Source organism: Thunnus thynnus, chromosome 4 (genome assembly GCF_963924715.1).
Source record: "Thunnus thynnus chromosome 4, fThuThy2.1, whole genome shotgun sequence".
Lineage (NCBI taxonomy): Eukaryota > Metazoa > Chordata > Actinopteri > Scombriformes > Scombridae > Thunnus > Thunnus thynnus.
The window spans coordinates 51,873-76,500 of NC_089520.1; the positions used below are offsets into that span (position 1 = coordinate 51,873).

General features: G+C 44.4%; 1 protein-coding gene across 3 annotated transcripts in view; it reads left to right on the top strand.

The window, feature by feature from the left end:
- Positions 1-1,089: 1,089 nt before the first annotated feature.
- The window catches only part of ddx27 (DEAD (Asp-Glu-Ala-Asp) box polypeptide 27), a 33,788-nt gene continuing 10,249 nt past the window's right edge, over positions 1,090-24,628 (top strand). For 2 of the 3 annotated variants that reach the window (XM_067586068.1, XM_067586069.1), the window contains exons 1-11: positions 1,090-1,323; positions 2,371-2,526; positions 7,763-7,822; positions 14,062-14,242; positions 15,071-15,123; positions 15,231-15,317; positions 15,881-15,986; positions 16,651-16,824; positions 17,812-17,962; positions 18,743-18,842; positions 18,959-19,100. In XM_067586068.1, coding sequence (XP_067442169.1) covers positions 1,240-1,323; positions 2,371-2,526; positions 7,763-7,822; positions 14,062-14,242; positions 15,071-15,123; positions 15,231-15,317; positions 15,881-15,986; positions 16,651-16,824; positions 17,812-17,962; positions 18,743-18,842; positions 18,959-19,100 — 1,294 coding nt within the window. In that variant the 5' untranslated portion in view covers positions 1,090-1,239. Of the gene's footprint in view, positions 1,324-2,370; positions 2,527-7,762; positions 7,823-12,922; positions 13,008-14,061; positions 14,243-15,070; positions 15,124-15,230; positions 15,318-15,880; positions 15,987-16,650; positions 16,825-17,811; positions 17,963-18,742; positions 18,843-18,958; positions 19,101-24,628 lie in introns of those variants that run through there. The other variant, XM_067586070.1, reaches the window with a different exon arrangement.

The window sequence follows — 24,628 nt, forward strand, 5'->3', positions numbered from 1 at the left end:
TGCTCATTCCTAGCATACAGCTTGATGTCATCCATGTAGAGGAGGTGACTGATGGTTGTTCCACTTCAGAACCGGTATCTCAGAACCGGTATCCGTAGCCACTCTTTGAGATGATGTGGCTGAGGGGTTCAGGTCTTGGAGGCAGGGTCCTGTTCATTCCTATGAAGGTTACTCAGTTGCACATGAAGCCAAAAAAGATCAAAAAGTTCTGCCTCTATTGGGCCCGTAGAGTAAGCACACCAGTGACGAGTCGGCTACTTCCAGTTTAGCCCTCCGGCTAACTTGAATGGGGATAAAACAATTCAGTCGTCGTTTTTTCTGGACTTCTGAAATGTGATTAGACTGAACGGAACAAATAATGACAGTGAGGCGAGTCATTGCGACAAATGTATCCACTAATAGACGTGGATACTAATGTATCACTCTTCTTCTCTCCTCATATTTCCTGCACTAATGTATCCACATCTCTTTCACAATGTAAGTCTGAAGGAAAACGTCTTTTTGGGCCCAATAATGTCACGTGATGTTGTAATTACACGGTTTGGCCGCTATGTCAAACTGGCTCCAAAGCCCGGCGCTGTTCCTGTATCCAGTTCTGTTCATACATCCACCACCACTTCACAAGGCCAGACCTTCCTCCTCCTGCCCTGCAGGTGTCGCTGTTGAAGCATTTTAATCAGAATTTCAATAATAGATTTTTTCCAAAGAAGAGAGAAAAATATTTTATAAATAATAATGAGATTTGGTAATAGTTTATTTCAACCCTCAGCAGCTCCTCTGCATCTATGGACCAGCCTCCTCTGGAAAACAGACATTATCAGTGTAGAGAGAGCGAGACAGTGGAGCATGTCATGACTTCATGCAGGAAATGTGAGGAGAGAAGAAGAGTGATGACAGGTGTACAGGTGAGGATTAAGGATGTGATTGAAGGTGTGGACACTGTGAAGGGGAGAACTGGATTTATTAGAAGACTCTAATGACATCGGACTGTAGTGACGGATAAAGCCAGTAGGAGGCAGTAATGCAACTTCTAGGATGCCAACAGCCGTTAACCACCAAAGAAGAAGAGGAAGAACAGGACGGAAATAGACTGATGTCACTTCCTGTTTCCTTCAACACATGTGAGTGAGCGTGGAGAGAAAACGGTGAAGAACCTCCACAGGACCCGTATAAGACCCGCTTAAATACGTTTAAACCAATTAAAACCCGTTTAGTTTCGGTACCAAAGTGCATTCCGCCATGTTGGAGCAGTTGGGTCTGATCGGGACCATCCGGGACGAGGAGCAGAGTCCGGAGGAACCCGACACCGAGTCCGACCAGGAGGTGAGTGAGTCCGGCCTCACAGCTGATCTCTGCCCGCTGCAGGGAACCAGAGCTCGGCTGGAAGAAAGACAAAATGTTTTTTAAGTTTAAATATGAAGAAGAAGAGATGAAACAAGATCTGAATGTTTACATTTCACACAGAAGCACGTGGAGCCTGTCTCACCTGTCTCACCTGTCTCACCTGCATAATTCACTCTTAAAATGAACGTAGTAGAAACATAAAACGTACCTGGAACATTTGTAAGGTTCCTTTTACGTTAACGGGAAGTCATCTGATGTCTTCTGGAGTTTGGACTTCAGCTTGGAGTGCAAGTTGTTCAGGCTGTTTGTGTTTATTGGGCAGCATTTTCAATATACAATAATAATAACAATACTCAATATACACTCCAGATATTACACGTTTTTTTCTTCAAAACATAGAATAAGACATATCTATGCTCATCACAATGGCCGCTTGGTTATGTTTTAAAAGGAGCAAATTTGGAAAGAAATTATATTTATAAAACACTGCAGATTAAAATCTTACAACACTCACAAGTGCATCTTCAGAGTACAAATAATCTGGATGAATGAAACGACTAAAAACCTATTATTGGCTGAACTGCAGGAGCTGGGAAACATTACAAGCAAAAGAAAATAATTTTAAAATAAAACTGTTACCAGTAAAGAGTCATATGTAATGACTTCCTGGATAAAAAGCATCCTGCAGATCACAGAAACATCATATTTCAGCTGAACAATCTGAACAACATCAGCTTGTATTCTTCTGACTCACTGAATCAAACCTCATGTGGGAACATTTGGGAACATTTAGGAACATTTGGGAACATTTGGGAACTGTTTTGCTCATGTGTGGCATCATTTTTGTTGGCAGGTGAGATTTGTCCGTCTTCCACCTGAATCTCAGCTGCTAATTAGAGATGTTGGTGTTTGTGCTGCAGCTCGTTACTGTCGTCTACACATCACACGGCTGCTGTCAGCGTCTGTGTGAGTCACAAACAAACATGAAATAATATTTAATCAATAATCACATTGATTGTGTTTCAGGACCAGCCGATCGTCCTGAACAGGAAGAAGAAGTTTGGGAATCAGACTCGCGGGGCGAGAGACTTCAACACGGACTTTGAGTTTGGAGAGCGAGACGGACTGAACCACGACGACGACTGGGTGATGGCCGACGTCATGAAACAGCTCAAGAACAAGGTGAAACCCAGCAGAACCCTGCTTCAAATGCGGTACAATGTTCTATCACCGTGTGCTGGTTCTGTAACGTTCTGCAGCTGTGTGCTGGTTCTGTAACGTTCTACAGCTGTGTGCTGGTTCTATGGCGTTCTACAGCTGTGTGCTGGTTCTGTAACGTTCTACAGCTGTGTGCTGGTTCTATGGCGTTCTACAGCTGTGTGCTGGTTCTGTAACGTTCTACAGCTGTGTGCTGGTTCTATGGCGTTTTACAGCTGTGTGCTGGTTCTGTAACGTTCTGCAGCTGTGTGCTGGTTCTGTAACGTCCTACTGATGTGTGCTGGTTCTGTAAAGTTCTACTGATGTGTGCTGGTTCTGTAACGTTCTGCAGCTGTGTGCTGGTTCTGTAACGTTCTACTGATGTGTGCTGGTTCTGTAACGTTCTACAGCTGTGTGCTGGTTCTGTAACGTCCTGCAGTTGTGCGCTGGTTCCATGGCGTTCTACAGCTGTGTGCTGGTTCTGTAACGTCCTGCAGCTGTGCGCTGGTTCCATGGCGTTCTGCAGCTGTGTGCTGGTTCTGTAACGTCCTGCAGCTGTGCGCTGGTTCTATGGCGTTCTACAGCTGTGTGCTGGTTCTGTAACGTTCTGCAGCTGTGTGCTGGTTCTGTAACGTTGTACAGCTGTGTGCTGGTTCTAGAACGTTCTACCGCTGTGTGCTGGTTCTATGGCGTTCTACAGCTGTGTGCTGGTTCTGTAACGTTCTACAGCTTTGTGCTGGTTCTAGAACGTTCTACTGCTGTGTGCTGGTTCTGTAACGTTCTACAGCTTTGTGCTGGTTCTGTAACGTTCTACAGCTGTGTGCTGGTTCTGTAACGTTCTACAGCTGTGCGCTGGTTCTGTAACGTCCTGCAGCTGTGCGCTGGTTCTATGGCGTTCTACTGCTGTGTGCTGGTTCTGTAACGTTCTACAGCTGTGCGCTGGTTCTGTAACGTCCTGCAGCTGTGCGCTGGTTCTATGGCGTTCTACAGCTGTGTGCTGGTTCTGTAAAGTTCTACAGCTGTGTGCTGGTTCTGTAACGTTCTACAGCTGTGTGCTGGTTCTGTAACGTTCTGCAGCTGTGTGCTGGTTCTGTAACGTTCTACAGCTGTGTGCTGGTTCTGTAACGTTCTACAGCTGTGCGCTGGTTCTGTAACGTCCTGCAGCTGTGCGCTGGTTCTATGGCGTTCTACTGCTGTGTGCTGGTTCTGTAACGTTCTGCAGCTGTGTGCTGGTTCTATGGCGTTCTACTGCTGTGTGCTGGTTCTATGGCGTTCTACTGCTGTGTGCTGGTTCTATGGCGTTCTACTGCTGTGTGCTGGTTCTGTAACGTCCTGCAGCTGTGCGCTGGTTCTATGGCGTTCTACTGCTGTGTGCTGGTTCTGTAACGTTCTGCAGCTGTGTGCTGGTTCTGTAACGTTCTACAGCTGTGTGCTGGTTCTAGAACGTTCTACAGCTGTGCGCTGGTTCTGTAACGTCCTGCAGCTGTGCGCTGGTTCTATGGCGTTCTACTGCTGTGTGCTGGTTCTGTAACGTTCTACAGCTGTGTGCTGGTTCTGTAACGTTCTACAGCTGTGCGCTGGTTCTGTAACGTCCTGCAGCTGTGCGCTGGTTCTATGGCGTTCTACAGCTGTGTGCTGGTTCTGTAACGTTCTGCAGCTGTGTGCTGGTTCTGTAACGTTGTACAGCTGTGTGCTGGTTCTAGAACGTTCTACCGCTGTGTGCTGGTTCTGTAACGTTGTACAGCTGTGTGCTGGTTCTAGAACGTTCTACCGCTGTGTGCTGGTTCTATGGCGTTCTACAGCTGTGTGCTGGTTCTGTAACGTTCTACAGCTTTGTGCTGGTTCTAGAACATTCTACCGCTGTGTGCTGGTTCTGTAAAGTTCTACAGCTGTGTGCTGGTTCTGTAACGTTCTACAGCTGTGTGCTGGTTCTGTAACGTTCTACAGCTGTGCGCTGGTTCTGTAACGTCCTGCAGCTGTGCGCTGGTTCTATGGCGTTCTACTGCTGTGTGCTGGTTCTGTAACGTTCTACAGCTGTGCGCTGGTTCTGTAACGTCCTGCAGCTGTGCGCTGGTTCTATGGCGTTCTACAGCTGTGTGCTGGTTCTGTAAAGTTCTACAGCTGTGTGCTGGTTCTGTAACGTTCTGCAGCTGTGTGCTGGTTCTGTAACGTTCTACAGCTGTGTGCTGGTTCTGTAACGTTCTACAGCTGTGCGCTGGTTCTGTAACGTCCTGCAGCTGTGCGCTGGTTCTATGGCGTTCTACTGCTGTGTGCTGGTTCTGTAACGTTCTGCAGCTGTGTGCTGGTTCTATGGCGTTCTACTGCTGTGTGCTGGTTCTATGGCGTTCTACTGCTGTGTGCTGGTTCTATGGCGTTCTACTGCTGTGTGCTGGTTCTGTAACGTCCTGCAGCTGTGCGCTGGTTCTATGGCGTTCTACTGCTGTGTGCTGGTTCTGTAACGTTCTGCAGCTGTGTGCTGGTTCTGTAACGTTCTACAGCTGTGTGCTGGTTCTAGAACGTTCTACAGCTGTGCGCTGGTTCTGTAACGTCCTGCAGCTGTGCGCTGGTTCTATGGTGTTCTACAGCTGTGTGCTGGTTCTGTAACGTCCTGCAGCTGTGCGCTGGTTCTATGGCGTTCTACTGCTGTGTGCTGGTTCTGTTACGTCCTGCAGCTGTGCGCTGGTTCTATGGCGTTCTACAGCTGTGCGCTGGTTCTGTAACGTCCTGCAGCTGTGTGCTGGTTCTGTAACGTTCTACAGCTGTGTGCTGGTTCTGTAACGTTCTACAGCTGTGCGCTGGTTCTGTAACGTCCTGCAGCTGTGCGCTGGTTCTATGGCGTTTTACTGCTGTGTGCTGGTTCTGTAACGTTCTGCAGCTGTGTGCTGGTTCTATGGCGTTCTACTGCTGTGTGCTGGTTCTGTAACGTCCTGCAGCTGTGCGCTGGTTCTATGGCGTTCTACTGCTGTGTGCTGGTTCTGTAACGTTCTGCAGCTGTGTGCTGGTTCTGTAACGTTCTACAGCTGTGTGCTGGTTCTAGAACGTTCTACCGCTGTGTGCTGGTTCTATGGCGTTCTACAGCTGTGTGCTGGTTCTATGGCGTTCTACAGCTGTGTGCTGGTTCTGTAACGTTCTACAGCTTTGTGCTGGTTCTAGAACGTTCTACCGCTGTGTGCTGGTTCTGTAACGTTGTACAGCTGTGTGCTGGTTCTAGAACGTTCTACCGCTGTGTGCTGATTCTGTAACGTTCTACAGCTGTGTGCTGGTTCTGTAACGTTCTACAGCTGTGTGCTGGTTCTGTAAGTTCTACCGCTGTGTGCTGGTTCTATGGCGTTCTACAGCTGTGTGCTGGTTCTGTAACGTTCTACAGCTGTGTGCTGGTTCTGTAAGTTCTACCGCTGTGTGCTGGTTCTATGGCGTTCTACAGCTGTGTGCTGGTTCTGTAACGTTCTACCGCTGTGTGCTGGTTCTGTAAAGTTCTACAGCTGTGTGCTGGTTCTGTAACGTTCTACAGCTGTGCGCTGGTTCTGTAACGTCCTGCAGCTGTGCACTGGTTCTATGGCGTTCTACAGCTGTGTGCTGGTTCTGTAACGTCCTGCAGCTGTGCGCTGGTTCTATGGCGTTCTACTGCTGTGTGCTGGTTCTGTAACGTTCTGCAGCTGTGTGCTGGTTCTGTAACGTTCTACAGCTGTGTGTTGGTTCTATGGCGTTCTACAGCTGTGTGCTGGTTCTGTAACGTTCTACAGCTTTGTGCTGGTTCTAGAACGTTCTACCGCTGTGTGCTGGTTCTAGAACGTTGTACAGCTGTGTGCTGGTTCTGTAACGTTGTACAACTGTGTGCTGGTTCTGTAAGTTCTACCGCTGTGTGCTGGTTCTATGGCGTTCTACAGCTGTGTGCTGGTTCTGTAACGTTCTGCAGCTGTGTGCTGGTTCTGTAACGTTCTACAGCTGTGTGCTGGTTCTATGGCGTTTTACAGCTGTGTGCTGGTTCTGTAACGTCCTACTGATGTGTGCTGGTTCTGTAAAGTTCTTCAGCTGTGTGCTGGTTCTGTAACGTTCTGCAGCTGTGTGCTGGTTCTGTAACGTTCTGCAGCTGTGCGCTGGTTCTATGGCGTTCTACTGCTGTGTGTTGGTTCTATGACGTTCTACCGCTGTGTGCTGGTTCTATGGCGTTCTACCGCTGTGTGCTGGTTCTGTAACGTCCTGCAGCTGTGCGCTGGTTCTATGGCGTTCTACCGCTGTGTGCTGGTTCTGTAACGTTCTACAGCTGTGTGCTGGTTCTAGAACGTTCTACCGCTGTGTGCTGGTTCTGTAACGTTCTGCAGCTGTGTGCTGGTTCTATGGCGTTCTACTGCTGTGTGCTGGTTCTGTAACGTTGTACAGCTGTGTGCTGGTTCTAGAACGTTCTACCGCTGTGTGCTGATTCTGTAACGTTCTACAGCTGTGTGCTGGTTCTGTAACGTTCTACAACTGTGTGCTGGTTCTGTAAGTTCTACCGCTGTGTGCTGGTTCTATGGCGTTCTACAGCTGTGTGCTGGTTCTGTAACGTTCTGCAGCTGTGTGCTGGTTCTGTAACGTTCTACAGCTGTGTGCTGGTTCTATGGCGTTTTACAGCTGTGTGCTGGTTCTATGGCGTTCTACAGCTGTGTGCTGGTTCTGTAACGTTCTGCAGCTGTGTGCTGGTTCTGTAACGTTCTACAGCTGTGTGCTGGTTCTATGGCGTTTTACAGCTGTGTGCTGGTTCTGTAACGTTCTACAGCTGTGTGCTGGTTCTATGGCGTTTTACAGCTGTGTGCTGGTTCTGTAACGTCCTACTGATGTGTGCTGGTTCTGTAAAGTTCTTCAGCTGTGTGCTGGTTCTGTAACGTTCTGCAGCTGTGTGCTGGTTCTGTAACGTTCTGCAGCTGTGTGCTGGTTCTATGGCGTTCTACAGCTGTGTGCTGGTTCTGTAACGTTCTACAGCTGTGTGCTGGTTCTGTAACGTCCTGCAGCTGTGCGCTGGTTCTATGGCGTTCTACTGCTGTGTGTTGGTTCTATGACGTTCTACCGCTGTGTGCTGGTTCTATGGCGTTCTACCGCTGTGTGCTGGTTCTGTAACGTTCTACAGCTGTGTGCTGGTTCTAGAACGTTCTACCGCTGTGTGCTGGTTCTGTAACGTTCTGCAGCTGTGTGCTGGTTCTGTAACGTTCTACTGATGTGTATTTACTGTGTTCTGTGTTTTTAGAGAACTCGGACGACTCTCGACCAGAAAATCGACAGAATCAGGAAGAAGAGGAAAGCTGAGGTTTGTCTGCTGTTAAATCTTTGTGCTTCTCTCAGTATTTACTTCGTTATAATAATTATACATTTTATATATAAATTGTTAATATTATGTAATATATATTTAAATTTAATTTTTTTTGCTCCAGTCCGTTTATCCCGATGTCTGTCTGTTCCCTCAAATGACCTTTTGTCCAGTTCTACTCCGTGTGTGTCGGATCTAGTCAGTTTCATTTATCAATCAATCAATCAATCAATTTTTATTTATATAGCGCCATATCACAACAGAAGTCATCTCAAGGCACTTTTCACATAGAGCAGGTCAAGACCGTACTCTTTAATTTACAGAGACCCAACAGTTCCCCCATGAGCAAGCACTTGGCGACAGCGGTAAGGAAAAACTCCCCTTTAACGGGTAGAAACCTCAAGCAGACCCCGGCTCTTGGTGGGCGGCCATCTGCTTTGACCGGTTGGGTTGAGAGAGAGAAAGAGAGAGGGAAAGGGGGAGGGGGGACAGAAGAAAAACAATGACAACAACAAACAACAACAAACACAAGCATCAACAGCCAGGGAAGGATGCCATCAGGACTGTGAAGGACCGCGAAGGTTCGGCCCGGGAGTCAGGTTTTTCTGTGAGATGAGAAAGCACAAAGAACTCCGGGGAAGAAGCAAAGTTAGTGACATGCATTGATGTTACATGAATGCATACAGATGGAGAGGAGGAGGAGGAGAGAGGAGCTCAGTGCATCATGGGAAGTCCCCCAGTAGTCTAGGCCTATAGCAGCATAACTAAGGGCTGATCCAAGGCGAGCCTGGTCGGCCCTAACTATAAGCTTTATCAAAAAGGAAAGTTTTAAGCCTACTCTTAAACATAGAGAGGGTGTCTGCACCCCGGACTGAATCCGGTAGATGGTTCCATAGAAGAGGAGCCTGATAGCTGAAGGCTCTGCCTCCCATTCTACTTTTAAAGACTGTAGGGACCACCAGTAAGCCTGCATACTGGGAGCGCAGTGTTCTAGTGGGATAATACGGTATTATGAGCTCTTCAAGATATGATGGTGTCTGACCATTAAGGGCTTTGTAAGTTAGGAGAAGGATTTTAAATTCTATTCTAGATTTTACAGGAAGCCAATGTAGTGAAGCTAAAATGGGAGAAATGTGGTCTCTTTTTCTAGTTTTAGTCAGAACACGTGCAGCTGCATTCTGGACCAGCTGGAGAGTCTTTAGAGACTTGTTAGGGCAGCCTGATAATAAGGAATTGCAATAATCCAGCCTAGAAGTAACAAATGCGTGAACTAGTTTTTCTGCATCTTTTAGGGACAGGATGTGATTTTTGTGATATTACGTAAGTGAAAAAAGGCAGTCCTTGAGATTTGATTTATGTGGGAGTTAAAGGACATATCCTGATCAAAGATAACTCCCAGATTCCTTACGGTGGTGCTGGAGGCCAGGGTAAAGCCATCCAGAGTAGCTTTATCATTAGATAATGTGTTTCTAAGGTGTTTAGGGCCAAGCACAATAACTTCAGTTTTATCTGAATTTAGTAGCAGAAAATTGCAGGTCATCCAGGTCTTTATGTCGTTAAGGCATGTTTGGAGTTTGTTTAACTGATTGGGTTCATCTGGCTTCATTGATAAATATAATTGGGTATCGTCTGCGTAACAATGAAAATTTATGGAGTGTTTCCTAATAATATTACCTAAAGGAAGCATATACAAGGTGAATAGAATTGGTCCAAGTACAGAACCTTGTGGAACTCCGTGTCTAACTTTTGCCTTCACGGAGGATTCATCATTCACATGTACAAACTGAAATCGGTCTGATAAATAGGACTTAAACCAGGTTAATGCAGTTCCTTTAATGCCAATTAAATGTTCCAGTCTCTGCAAAAGGATTTGATGGTCAATTGTGTCGAATGCAGCACTAAGATCTAACAGGACAAGTATAGAGACAAATCCTTTGTCCGATGCAGTTAGGAGGTCATTAGTAACTTTCACCAGTGCTGTCTCTGTGCTATGATGCCTCTAAATCCTGACTGAAAATCCTCAAATAAACTATTGTTATGTAGAAAGTCACATAACTGATTAGAGACTGCTTTCTCAAGGATCTTGGAGAGAAATGGAAGGTTAGATATAGGTCTATAATTGGCTAAAACACCTGAATCAAGAGTAGGCTTCTTAAGAAGAGGTTTAATTACAGCTACTTTAAAGGACTGTGGTACATAGCCTGTTACTAAAGACAGATTGATCATATCTAGTAAAGAAGTGCTCACTAAGGGTAAGACTTCCTTAAGCAGCCTAGTTGGGATGGGGTCTAAGAGACAGGTTGATGGTTTAGCTGAACAAATCATTGAAGTTAGTTCAGACAAGTCTACTGGAGAAAAACAGTCCAAATATATGTCAGGATTTACTGCCGTTTCTAAGGTTCCTGTGTTTGGGGAGAGAACGGTGCCTGTTGAGGGCAGGAGATGGTTAATTTTGTCTCTAATAGTTAGAATTTTATCATTAAAGAAGCTCATAAAGTCGTTACTACTGAGAGCTATAGGAATACATGGATCAGTAGAGTTATGACTCTTTGTCAGCCAAAGTGCTGAAAAGGAACCTAGGGCTGTTTTTATTCTCTTCTATTAATGCTGAGTAATAGGCGGCTCTGGCATTACAGAGGGCCTTCCTATATGTTTTAACACTATCTTGCCAGACTAAGCGAGAATCTTCTACTTTGGTGGAACGCCAAATCCTTTCCAATTTTCGCGATGTTTGCTTTAATTTGCGGGTTTGGGAGTTAAACCATGGAGCTAACCTCTTATGTTTTATTATCTTCTTTTTTAAGGGGGCGATGGAGTCGAGTGTTATTCATAATGAGCCTGCAGCACTATCAACAAGATTATCAGTTTGGGAGGAACTAAAGTTAACATAAGAGTCCTCTGTAGTATTGAGACATGGCAGTGAATTCAGTACTAATGGAATTGCTTCCTTAAATTTATCTACAACACTATCAGAGAGACATCTAGTGAGGACATTTTTATCTAATGGTGTGTAATCCAGTAATAGGAATTCAACAGTTATTAAAAAATGATCTGATAAAATAGGATTTTGTGGAAAAATTATTAAATGTTCAATTTCAATCCCATAAGTTAGAACAAGGTCTAGGGTGTGGTTAAGACGGTGAGTGGGATTATTTACACACTGAGAGAAGCCAATTGAGTCTAATAATGAGAGAAATGCAGTACTGAGACTGTCACTATCAACGTCCACATGAATATTAAAATCACCTACTATAATTACTTTATCTGTACTAAGGACTAAATACGACAAAAACTCTGAGAATTCAGATAGGAATTCAGAGTACGGGCCAGGAGGACGGTTCACTATAACAAATAGAACTGGCTGTAAAGTTTTCCAGGTTGGCTGAGAGACTAAGAACAAGACTTTCGAATGAGTTATAATTAAATTTAGGTCTAGGGTTAATGATTAGGCTTGAGTTGAAAATGGCTGCAACTCCTCCTCCTCGGCCAGTGTCTCGAGGAATATGAGTATTAATATGACTGGGAGGAGTGGATTCATTAAGGCTGACATATTCTTCATGACACAGCCAGGTTTCAGTGAGACAAAATAAATCAATACGATGATCTGAAATTAAATCGTTTACTAAAACTGCTTTAGATGAAAGAGATCTAATGTTCAAGAGTCCACATTTAATTATCTTATTTTGTTGTACTATTGCAGCAGTGGTTTTAATTTTTACTAGATTTTCATGAATGACTCTTCTTTTATATACTTTGGATTTAATTGATTTATGTGGTCGGGGGACAGACACAGTCTCTATGTGGTTTTCGGTGGGTAACTGCTCTAATGGAAGCGCAGAGAAGCGTGTAGGACTGCAGCTCTGCCTCCTGGTCTCAACTCTGGGTTGTCATGGTTTTGGTTTACTAATAAACTCAGCCATATTTCTGGATATGAGAGCAGCTCCATCCAAAGTGGGATGTATGCCGTCTCTCCTAATCAGACCAGGTCTTCCTCAGAAAGTCTGCCAGTTATCTATGAAGCCCACATCGTTTGCTGGACACCACCTCGACAACCAGCGGTTAAATTGTGACATGCGGCTATACATGTCATCACTGGTCAGATCAGGCAGCGGTCCAGAGAAAAGAGTCCGACATTGTTTTAGCAAATGTACACACCGACTCAACATTAATTTTGGTGACTTCTGATTGGCGTAATCGGGAGTCGTTGCCGCCGACATGGATGACGATCGTACCATATTTACGCTTATTCTTAGCCAGCAGTTTTAAATTTGACTCAATGTCGTCCGCTCTGGCCCCAGGAATACATCTAACTATAGCTGCTGGTGTCGCTAACTTCACGTTTCTGACTATGGAGCTGCCAATAATCAGAGTTTGTTTCTCAGCGGGTGTGTCGCTGAGTGGGGAGAACCTGTTAGAAACATGAACTGGTTGGTGGTGAACCGTGGGCTTCTGCTTAGGACTATGCTTCCTTCGGACAGTCACCCAGCCGCCCTGGCTTCCCGGCTGCTCGGGAGCTACCGGGGGAGTGGGAGCTACGCTAGGTCGGCCCGCACCGGATACTGGGGGCTGGCTAACTATATTAGCAGCTGATTGTTTTTCCATGGTGCGGAGCCGCGCTTCCAATTCACTAAGCCTTGCCTCCAGTGCTGCAAATAGACTACACTTATTACACTTATCACTATCACTAAAGGAGGCAGAGGAGTAACTGAACATTTGGCACACCGAGCAAGAGAGAGCAGGAGAACGAGAGGGAGAGAGAGAAGCCATCGCTAACTGCTTAGTTTGAGTTAGCTGCTAATGCTAGCTGCAGTGCTAAAGTGACTAACAACTTGTGCGATTAGCGAGAAAAGTCGTTAAGAGAAAAGCGCTGAGAGTGCTTGTGTAAAACTAGCGAAAGTTTAAATATACAGCAGATATTAATCAACAGTAATGTGATATATATAGGAAAATCAACTGAGATGAGAGCAGCAACAACGCTATCAGTATACACAGTAGGCAACCGGAAATGATACAATACGCTTACCGTAGCACGTCAGCACGTCAGTCCTGATCTGAATCCTGATAAAGAAGTTATCTCAGGTCTCTGTCCACACAGAGCAGGTCTGGACTGAACTCTTTAATCTACAGAGACCCAACATTCCTCCATCAGCAGCAGGAAAAACTCTCCTCCTTTAGCTTCATGACGGTCAGTGAAGCCCACACATACACTGGGAATGGACTGGGATCCATTAACTTCAATGTATTTTATAACTCATAAACTTCACATGTGAACATTATGAAGATGTTTGATCAGCATGTGATACTGAGCATTAAGAAATGTGAATGGAGTCTCTACTGTATACAGTTGCTGACTTATAAATACAATGGAAGTCTGTATTTTTATTTGAACGTTAATAAATCAAAAAGTATAAATATTATCAATAATAAAAGTCTAATCTATAAAGAGTTCTGCACGTTTCGACATGGAAAGGAGGAGAAGGTGACAAATGTTTGAAAAAACATGTTTTTCTGCAATAAGTCATTTCATACGCAAATTTATGAAATGTACAGAATAAAAAATGAGTTTGCGATACAGCACAGCAATCACACTGTAATAATAGAAATATGACTAATAATAAAAAACAGTATCAGCAGCACAACAGGCGTCCTGCAACCACGATCCAGAGAAACCTGCAAGATGAGAAAGCACAAAACTCCGGAGAAGAAGCCGAGTTACTAACATGCATTAATGCATTTATGCCCCGAACTATAAGCCTACTCTTAAACATAGAGAGGGTGTCTGCACCCCGGACCCAATCTGGAAGATGATCCACAGGAGAGGAGCCTGATAGCTGAAGGCTCTGCCTCCCATTCTACTTTTAAACACTGTAGGAACCACCAGTAAGCTGCATACTGGGAGCGCAGTGTTCTAGTGGGATAATACGGTATTATGAGCTCTTTAACATATGATGGTGTCTGACCATTAAGGGCTTTGTAAGTTAGAAGGATTTTAAATTCTGGTCTGGATTTTACTGGAAACCAATGCAGCGAAGCTAAAATGGGAGAAATGTGATCTCTTTAGGGGACCCAGCGAGGTTTCAGGAAGACAAAATAAATGAATATGATGATCTGAGATTATGTTATATATTAATCCGGCTTTAGATGACGGAGATCTAATGTTTGAGAGTTTAATTCTCCTGTTGCGTCGTACTGTTGCAGTGACGTTCTTCTGTGTCGGGTTCTAATGTTCTGATCTGCAGGAGAAATCAGCTCAGAGCGACGCAGCAGCTTCTGCAGGAAAGACGGAGGAGGAGGATGAAGATGAAGAGGAGGATGTGGATCAGGCTGCAGGAGACCCCGAAGCAAGTGATGATGACGAGGAGGAGGGTGAAGATGAGGATGAGTTTGACTCAGGTGATGAGGAGATTCTGACCAAATCAGGTGAGTGCAGAAGAAGCTTTACAGTGGAAACTGCTTGTAGTGATCAATCACTTCTATGGATCAAACAGCTCGGGACAGAATCACTTCTATACTAATAAATATACAATATATATATTATATATTATATTTATAGTATATATTATATATTATATTTATAGTATATATTATATATATATAATAATTCACTTCTAGTAATCAATAGTCCGCTTGTTCATTTTGGGTTTTTTCAGACATGATTTTCTTTTTACCGTCGTCTCGTAGTTCACGTATGATGTGTATTTAGCGGCTGCGGCACCGTTATGACGCGTCGCAGCTCCTCTGCAGCGTTGTTGTTGTTTATTTGTCACCAGAAACGATCAGAAGATTCCTTTTTATTATAAATTTAACTTTTTTAAATGAGGCGGGAAAACGACATCAAAGTCTAACTTTACGTTGTAACGTTATCAAACGAAGAGAAATGTCCTCCCGTCTTCCTCGTCATGTTTCTGTCTCACGGCAGCGTCACAGGTTGCGTTTCTCCAAAAGTTGTTTCTGGTTCAATGTTCTCGCTGAGCCGCCGCCGCCGCCGCCGCCGCAGTACGTCACAAAGCTGCTCGTTTCATTACTTTATATTCAGGTAATAAATGTATAAATGTCAGTTAGATGTTAATCTGTATGAAAAAAATCGATTATAATCATCATCTGCTTCTAGTGATCAATTGGACCCGGATGATCAATATAAACGGTTTCTGCTGTGTTTTGAATTCTAGCAGGAAGCAGCTGGTGAACGTTTTCATTGATCAATAATTATTATCAATAAATAATAATAAACTGACTGTTTGCTGTCAGACACCCTGAGAGAGAAAGAGCGCCGAGGGAGGAAGAGGAAGACCGAAGAGGAGGTGAGGAAGAGGAGCTGAGGTCACCTGTTAATGGACAGTCAGAACCTGGTTACCATGGTAACTGTTTGTGTGTGTGTGTGTGTGTGTGTGTGTGTGTGTGTGTTCAGGCTCCGGAGTCGTTCTATGAAGACGCGTCTCAGTACGACGACACGCTGACCTTCGATGACATGAACCTGAGCCGACCCATCCTGAAGGTAAACCGCCGGGTCTGCTGCTGCTGCTGATAGGGAACCACGGAGGACACGTCAGCCAGGTTCACGAGGTCCTCAGAGGTCCTCAAAGGTCTCAGTGTTCCTCAGGAGGTCCTGAGAAGGTTCCTCAGGAGGTCCTCAAAGGTCTCAGTGTTCCTCAGGAGGTCCTGAGAAGGTTCCTCAGGAGGTCCTCAAAAGTCTCAGTGTTCCTCAGGAGGTCCTCAAAGGTCTCAGTGTTCCTCAGGAGGTCCTATCATGGTTCCTCAAAGTTCCTCAGGACTTCCTTAGAGGTCCTTAAGAAATCCCCAAGAGGTCCTTAGGAGGTCCATAGGAGTAGCACAGGTCCAGTAACAACTCCCAGTCCTGAACTATGTAGCCCCCCAGCAGAACTATGTAGTGCCCCCCAGAGTACTGCCCCACCTCCCTCCCCCAGAGAGGTTTTCATGTCCTGGCAGGTTTTGGGCCCCCAACAGTCCGACCGGGCCCCACGGATGTAGACTGGTCCACCTTGCTGCAGGACCTGGTCCTTGTTCTGTGGGGGTTTCTTACATGTTGTGTTCCTGCAGGCCGTCACCGCTCTGGGCTTCAAGCAGCCGACCCCCATTCAGAAGGCCTGCGTTCCAGTCGGGCTGCTGGGCAGAGACCTCTGCGCCTGCGCTGCTACTGGGACAGGTGAGCCATACTGGGACCAGTGTATCATAGTGGGACCAGTGTATCATAGTGGGACCAGTGTATCATAGTGGGACCAGTGTATCATACTGGGACCAGTGTATAATACTGGGACCAGTGTATTATACTGGGACCAGTGTATCATACTGGGACCAGTGTATCACTAGTGGGACCAGTGTATCATACTGGGACCAGTGTATCATAGTGGGACCAGTGTATCATAGTGGGACCAGTGTATCACTAGTGGGACCAGTGTATCATAGTGGGACCAGTGTATCATAGTGGGACCAGTGTATCATAGTGGGACCAGTGTATTATACTGGGACCAGTGTATAATACTGGGACCAGTGTATCATAGTGGGACCAGTGTATCATACTGGGACCAGTGTATCACTAGTGGGACCAGTGTATCATACTGGGACCAGTGTATCATAGTGGGACCAGTGTATTATACTGGGACCAGTGTATCATAGTGGGACCAGTGTATCATAGTGGGACCAGTGTATCACTAGTGGGACCAGTGTATCATACTGGGACCAGTGTATCATAGTGGGACCAGTGTATCATAGTGGGACCAGTGTATCATACTGGGACCAGTGTATTATACTGGGACCAGTGTATTATACTGGTACCAGGTAAGTAATTGAAATGGTTCCTCTCTCTTCAGGAAAGACTGCAGCCTTCGTGTTGCCCGTGTTGGAGCGTTTGGTTTATAAGCCCAGGACGTCCCAGGTGACCCGGGTCTTGGTTCTGGTTCCAACGAGGGAGTTGGGGATCCAGGTTCATTCCGTGGCCCGTCAGCTGGCACAGTTCACCTCCATCACCACCTGCCTGGCTGTTGGTACGACTGTTTACTGTCTGTTTACTGACTGTTTACCACATGTTTATTAACAATAATAATCATAATAATTATAATAACTTTATTTATTTTTATGTGGTACCTTTCATTAATGCTGGATATCGTTTAAAAAAAGGACAATTCCAGTACCAATACCAGTACCCTGGTACTGGTATTGGTACCGATACCAGTACAGCACTTCATTCGATATCATCTTGTGAACGGAAGCGTTCAGTTGTAGCTGCTGCGGCAGTGAGCCAATCACACATCGCAGTGATTGAACTCTACGAGATCCGGGTACAAAAAGGATCGAATGCAGGTGTCGTTTGACTCGAGGAGTTCTGATGCTTCTTGGTTCTGGGTTATTTCAGTCGGTACCTTAAAGGTCTCGAGTACCGATACGCAGCTCAAAGTGCTTTACAACAACAGAATTTACATGCACCACGACACAGAATGAACATAAAAACACACTTTTAAAAAAAACCCATTAATATAACATTAGATGGAAAGTAAAACCCTTGACAACTTGATAATAAAAATAAGATAAACTGAAAAGCTCGATACAGGGAACGTTTACTTCAGTGGAGGTAATTTCAGACTTAATGAGTGAAAACTCAAAGTATCTGCTAACAATCTATAGATCAGTGCCGACGTCTCTGAAGCCATCAGCATCACAACGTCCCAACAGACACACACTCACCACCGGTCTGATTAACTGAAATAAGCCTGTTTCAACTGGTCCCAGAACATCTTCCACAAGTTTAATATCACTGTGGGTCTGATCTGTGTCGGGCGCAACCCACAGCTGCCCTGGAAGAAAACACCCTTAGTGGTGCTGCGAGGGTTAAAAACACGCCACAGTCTTTTCAAACTGAGCAACCACTGACTGACTGTTTACTGCTTATTGTCTCTGTTAGTAACAATATAAGAGCCCAGCAGCAACCTGGACTCAGTCTGGTTCTCAGGTAACCTGTGCTGGTCTGTCTGCAGGCGGTTTGGACCTGAAGTCTCAGGAGGCGGCGTTGAGGGCGGGGCCAGACGTCCTGATCGCCACTCCTGGGCGGCTCATTGATCACCTTCACAACACGCCGAGCTTCGAGTTGACACACATCGAAATCCTGATCCTGGACGAGGCCGACAGGTAACCTGCTGCACCTGCTGCATCTGCTGCACCTGCTGCAACTGTTTCACCTGCTGCAACTGTTGCACCTGCTGCAACTGTTGCACCTGCTACATCTGCTGCACCTGCTGCATCTGTTTCACCTGCTGCATGTTTCACCTGCTGCAACTGTTGCACCTGCTACATCTGTTGCACCTGCTACATCTGCTGCACCTGCTGCATCTGTTTCACCTGCTGCAACTGTTGCACCTGCTACATCTGCTGCACCTGCTGCATCTGTTTCACCTGCTGCATGTTTCACCTGCTGCATCTGTTTCACCTGCTGCAACTGTTGCACCTGCTACATCTGCTGCACCTGCTGCAACTGTTGTACCTGCTGCACCTGCTACATCTGCTGCATCTGCTGCACCTGCTGCATCTGTTACACCTGTTTCACCTGCTGCATCTGTTTCACCTGCTGCATCTGTTTCACCTGTTTCACCTGCTGCATCTGTTTCACCTGCTGCATCTGTTTCACCTGCTGCATCTGTTGCACCTGTTGCACCTGCTGCATCTGTTGCACCTGTTGCACCTGTTGTACCTGTTGCACCTGCTGCATCTGCTGCATCTATTGCACCTGCTGCATCTGTTTCACCTGCTGCATCTGTTGTACCTGTTGCACCTGCTGCATCTGTTGCTTCTACTGCATCTGTGGTACCTCCTGCATCAGCTGCATCAGCTGCATCTGTTGCACCTGAGGCTCCACAGGAAAACCTGAGAATACAAACACAGACTCACTGTTTGATTTATTCTGTTTCTCAGGATGTTGGACGAGTATTTTGAGGAACAGATGAAGGAGATCATCAGGTTGTGTTCTTACAACAGACAGACCATGCTGTTCTCTGCCACCATGACAGAGGAGGTACACACACACACACACACACACTCTCACACACACACTCTCACTCACACACTCACACGCTCTCACACACACACACACAGAGGTGATTCACTGTGTCATGTGACTTCTGTCTCCAGGTGAAGGACCTGGCAGCGGTCTCGCTGAAGCAGCCAATCAGGATCTTTGTTAACAGCAACACTGACGTGGCCCCGTACCTGCGACAGGAATTCGTCCGAATCCGACCGAACAGAGAGGGAGACCGTGAGGCCGTGGTGGCTGGTAGGTCTTCATAATACTGCAGTACTACTACAGATACTGCAGTACTACTATAGAGACTGTAGTACTGCTATAGATGCCCTATAACACAGATTCCATCGGGCTCTACATTAAGCCAGTGCTAAAAGCTGACAGGAGATTTGAAAATATGACTATAAAATGTGTTCTAAATAAATCATCTATTCAATAGACATTTTAAAAAATCAACAACGAGAGAAGATTCTCACGAAGAATCTGACAGTTTGCAGTCTTGGAAAGTTGTTTTCAGCAGGGAACTCTCGCACTACTCTGATCTTTAAACTTGATATTCTGCCTCACAACGATGGTTTATATAGAATAAAGTAGAATAGAATGCCTTCATTTTCATTGCACATGGCTGTAAAACTAAATTTGCTGCGCAGCTCCTGAAAACGGTTCACACATTCATCCACACTGACACACCTCATCCATGCAGGCAAGAGACAACAAAGCAGATAAAAGCAGATAAAAAATTTAAAAAATAAATAAATATGAAATACTTATATTAAGTGCTATTGCACCTAGGATATCTAAAAGCAAAGTGTACAGATGTTATTGCACATTCACAATTATTGCACAATTCCTCCAGTTTTATAGTGTTTCAGTTCACCAAAGAACTGGCTTTGTGTGTCTAAAGCATAGTTGCTTGCATGTCTAGTGCTGGTTATTGCCAAGAAACTACGACAAAGGAAGATACTAAGCAGCATGCAGCAATCAAACAAACTATGGTCAACGAAGAAACACCTGGTTGGGCACAGCAACTTCTTTCAGAGGTGGTCGGCACCTCGGCAACTCAGTGAAAGACTTGAAAAAAGAGACACGGGTCATCGAATAGTTTCCAATGCAGAAAAAAAGAATCTGAGACTTAGAAGACTAAGAAACTGATCGTAAAGCCTTGAAAGAATTAACCAAAGAGACTTTTTAAAAACAAAGTTTACCAACCTGGAGGCACACAGGAGAAATGATTTAGTTTTTGTAGGTCTGGGAGAAGGACTGGAGGCAGGAAACCCATACTGAGATATAATCCTGGACCTTGACCAGGTACACCACAGTCTGCGTCCTCGCCCGGCACCAACAGAGCCACCGCGCCTGGATCTTGTACGTATGCTGAGGTGGTGACAGACGAAAGATCCTCTGGGTCATTGTGAAGAAAGGAAAACCATTCTTGGTGTGTCAGGATTTACCAGCAGAGATTAAAAGAAAGTGTGCAAAGAATATAACGATATCAGAGGGAAACTTTGTAGAACGGACCTTCACTGTGGTCTGCTGTACCCCGCTCAGCACTGAAGAGGTGAAATATACCTGCAGCAATGTATCTGAAGCAGCTGAGAACTTGGAGAGAAGACTACTCGAGGTTTTTCATTAATATGAATAAGATGACTAGAGGCATATATGCATCAGCGCTAATGTGAGCTCCCCTCTTCCCTTTTTATTCTATTAACCCAATAATTATTATTATTATGATTATTATGATTTTCTTGTTATAATAAACAAAATAAAGATATTTTTCTATAACTTCTATTTTTTGTAAAGTAGTGCTGGTGCATGCAAGCAGGATTTCAGGATTTCTTATCCCGCAAGTAGCAGCAATGCTAATAACTGTGGAGACACCAAGTCTCGTGGCATATTTTATACAGTCTATATACCTACATGTAATGTTCTGTTCTCCTTGTCTGTCCCTTGATGTTGGTACAGAGTTTACAAAGAGGAAACTGTAAAGTTCAGTAATAAAATTAACGGGACCAAATAATAATCTGATTAGCTGGAATGTAAGAAGGATGAATCGTGTGAATCGGCAATGCTCCAGAGACCCATCTACATGAAATAGAATCAGTTAAATTGAGACAAAGATGAGTGGGTCAAGTTTTTTACAGCATCAGATAGTGGAGCTTCTAGAGGGGTCAGTATTTAGACCATCAAAACAAATGGTTGAAAAAGACGGTAGATCATTTTATCAGGTTTCCTACAAAAGGAAAAATGTACTTTTTATTAAAACTGAACCCGGTGCTTTGCCATCCCATTCTGATCAGTGGAGACCTGAACCTGGTTAGCGATGCCTCAGTTGGTAGATCTGGACACCCCCTCACATCAGATGGAGCACTGTCAAATGCTCTTAATGAAATACCAAATTCCCTTGTATTATCTGATATATGGCGTGTTATTAATCCTGACACACGTGAACGCTCATAAATGTTCATTGTTATGCAGATGATACCCAATTATATTTATCAATGAAGCCAGATGAAACCAATCAGTTAACTAAACTCCAAACATGCCTTAACGACATAAAGACCTGGATGACCTGCAATTTTCTGCTACTAAACTCAGATAAAACTGAAGTTATTGTGTTTGGCCCTAAACACCTTAGAAACACATTATCTAATGATAAAGCTACTCTGGATGGCATTACCCTGGCCTCCAGCACCACCGTAAGGAATCTGGGAGTTATCTTTGATCAGGATAAATCCTTTAACTCCCACATAAATCAAATCTCAAGGACTGCCTTTTTTCACTTATGTAATATCACAAAAATCACATCCTGTCCCTAAAAGATGCAGAAAAACTAGTTCACACATTTGTTACTTCTAGGCTGGATCAAATCAAATCAAATTTATTTATAAAGCACATTTAAAAACAACAACAAGTTGACCAAAGTGCTGTACGATAAAATAACAAAAGTAAATGAAAACAAGGTAACAGCAAAAAATGAGTAGAGATGACATAACAATACTATCTCATACTCATACATAAATAAATAAGTAAGTAATAGTAAAACAGCTTTAAGGACACTCAGTGGCCTGCAAAAATATGTGAGTGTTAAGGTTAGCCTTAAAAGTGTCAACAGAAAGGGAACACTTAATTGCAAAAGGTACACTGTTCCAAAGTTTTGGGGCAGATGCAGCATATGCACAGTCACCCTGTCGTGGCAGAAAGAGGTGGATGAAAGAGGAATCAGCTGGTCGAAGCACAGGTGTCAGATGGGGAATCTCTTTATTCACAGCAGCCCTACTAACAACGTGGTCAGAGATATCTTCCAACATTACAGAACATGACATGCCTTTTTATACTGAAGACAGGCTGTGAGTGTGTGTTTGTGTTGCCTGGCAAGTCTCATCCTGTTTACCAGACTTTTTGGCTTTCCTAAATTCTAAAGAAGAATGGGACATTTCTCAATTTCACTTATCTTGGACTTAAACCAAATGTGAGTGGGCATCCCTGCACTGTGTGTGTGTGTGTGTGTGTGTGTGTGTGTGTGTGTGTGTGTGTGTGTGTGGTACTCCGCCCCATTCCCAATATCTCCAGATGTTTCCTGTTTTGGTTTGGTGGACTGACATGTTTGGCATCGGTACAGGTCACAGTGACCTGGCACTCATTCCAGGTCACACTTACCTGGCTCTCATCCCCCTACAAGCCTTACCCCTCAGCCATGTCTTATCAGCATCCAGCAATAGCAGTATTGCTGGATGTCGAGAAAGACTTCAATAGAATAGAGTGGAAATACTTGTTTTATGTGGGCCTACTTCCCAAATATGCATTTGGACTGGTTTTTATGAAACGGGTAAAGGAACTTTACCATGAACCAGTTGCAACAGTTAAAACAAATGGTATGTGGTCGCACCCATTCCATCTTTATTGGTCTACACGCCAAGGTTGCCCAAAATCACCACTTATTTTTTATCTTTCCTTCTCACACTAGCTTGTGCCATACAGGCTCAAAAGGATATAGCTGGTATTAGTATTGACTATGAATTCATAGCCAGCCTTTTTGCGGGTGACATCAACATTAGTGAATCTAAATCATTCCATCCAAAGCAGCTGTGGCTAAGGAGAGAGAGCGGGTCGTCCACTAATCAGAAGATTGGTGGTTTGATCCCCAGCTTCCTCCAGTCCGCATGTCGAAGTGTCCTTGGGCGAGTTGTTCCTGAAGGCTGTACCATTGGTGTGTATGAATGAGTAGGAACTCCTCCTGATGAGCAGGTTGGCACCTTGCATGGCAGCCTCTGCCATCACTGTATGAATGTGTGTGTGAATGGGTGAATGCTGTCATGTAGTGTAAGCGCTTTGAGTGGTTGGAAGACTAGGAATTCGCTATATAAATGCAGTCCATTTACAAGTACTAAAGCTTATTGATACATCTGGGCAGTTTTCTGGTTACAGAGTAATTTAAGCTAAGAGTGAGGCTATTCCACTTAAAGGCACCATGAAACAGAAGTTAGAACATCTGTAGCTTCTGTACTGTGACATATTTCCCAGGATAGCGGAATAATTCAGCGGTGTACAGTTACAAGAGGGATTTAAATCAAAATCTTTGCATTTGATTGGACCACTAAAAGTGGGCGGGGCTTAGAGTTTAGCACAATATGGAGCTACAGAGGACTGTTGGCTATGCACACTCCTCCCTCACCCGTTGTTAGTTCAGGAGGACGAGGGAGAGATGAATGAAGTTTTTTCTCACTGATATCCAAACACACATTCAGTCTGTCACCATATTGCTCTGATAGCTACTACGACCCACAAATGGTGAATTGTGGTTTTATATGACAGTGTGGCTGCTACTTGCCCAAAGTCACATCATCATCAAGCAATTTAAATCATCTTACAGGAAGAGAAAAGACATTAAAATACTCTTTTACTGTTTTTTGACATATTTGGCATATAATAAGAGATAAATGAACAATTAACACAGGGACACAGGATTAAACTGGGAAAATGTATTTTTCATCTCATGGGGCCTTTAATCATCCCACTTTTCCATCACAATTGGGCAAAGGTTAGGGTTAATCCTAACCTTTGCCCTAACCCTTTAAGTGGAACCCAAAAGGCATGAAATACTCAGGAATTAAAACTCAATCCCCCGTTAAATGTACCAGATCCTCTTAAGACTATAAGGGAAGACATCAAAAGATGGACGGTCTTGCCTTTATCCTTTTGGGGCAGATCTGAAGTTATAGAAATGAATATGTTACCAAGACTGGCTTTCCTTATGTCAACTATACCGCTTAAGTTTGCCTCCAGCTAGTTTAAGGAAATAAATAAATTATTCTCTGGTTTCCTGTGGAGTGACAAAAAACCTAGGATCAGCTATAAAAAACTAATAAACCTGTGAAATAGAGAAGGAATAGGGCTACTCAATATTCACCAGTAGCACATAGCATATAATTCAGGATACTCCCTGCACTGGGCTCATAATGGTGTGACAGAGATTGTCAGTTGGAACACATTTTAGAAGATTATAATGAAGATTTATGTCTACCAGTTAATGGTACAACCTGAAAGTCATTCCCAGAATGGACAATCCACTGTTACATTCTCATGTGAAATAGTGAAAATACTACAGAAATGTTTGGCTTTTAATGGAATATCTCTACCATTATGTCCATTATGGAACAATTCTACGTTCACTGTGGGTAGTAAAACCCTTGAAAATGGTGCATGGCAGCAGCATGATGTAAAACAGGTGGGGCAAGTGATCCGAAATGGAAATATGTTCCCTTTCAATAAGTTGAAAACAG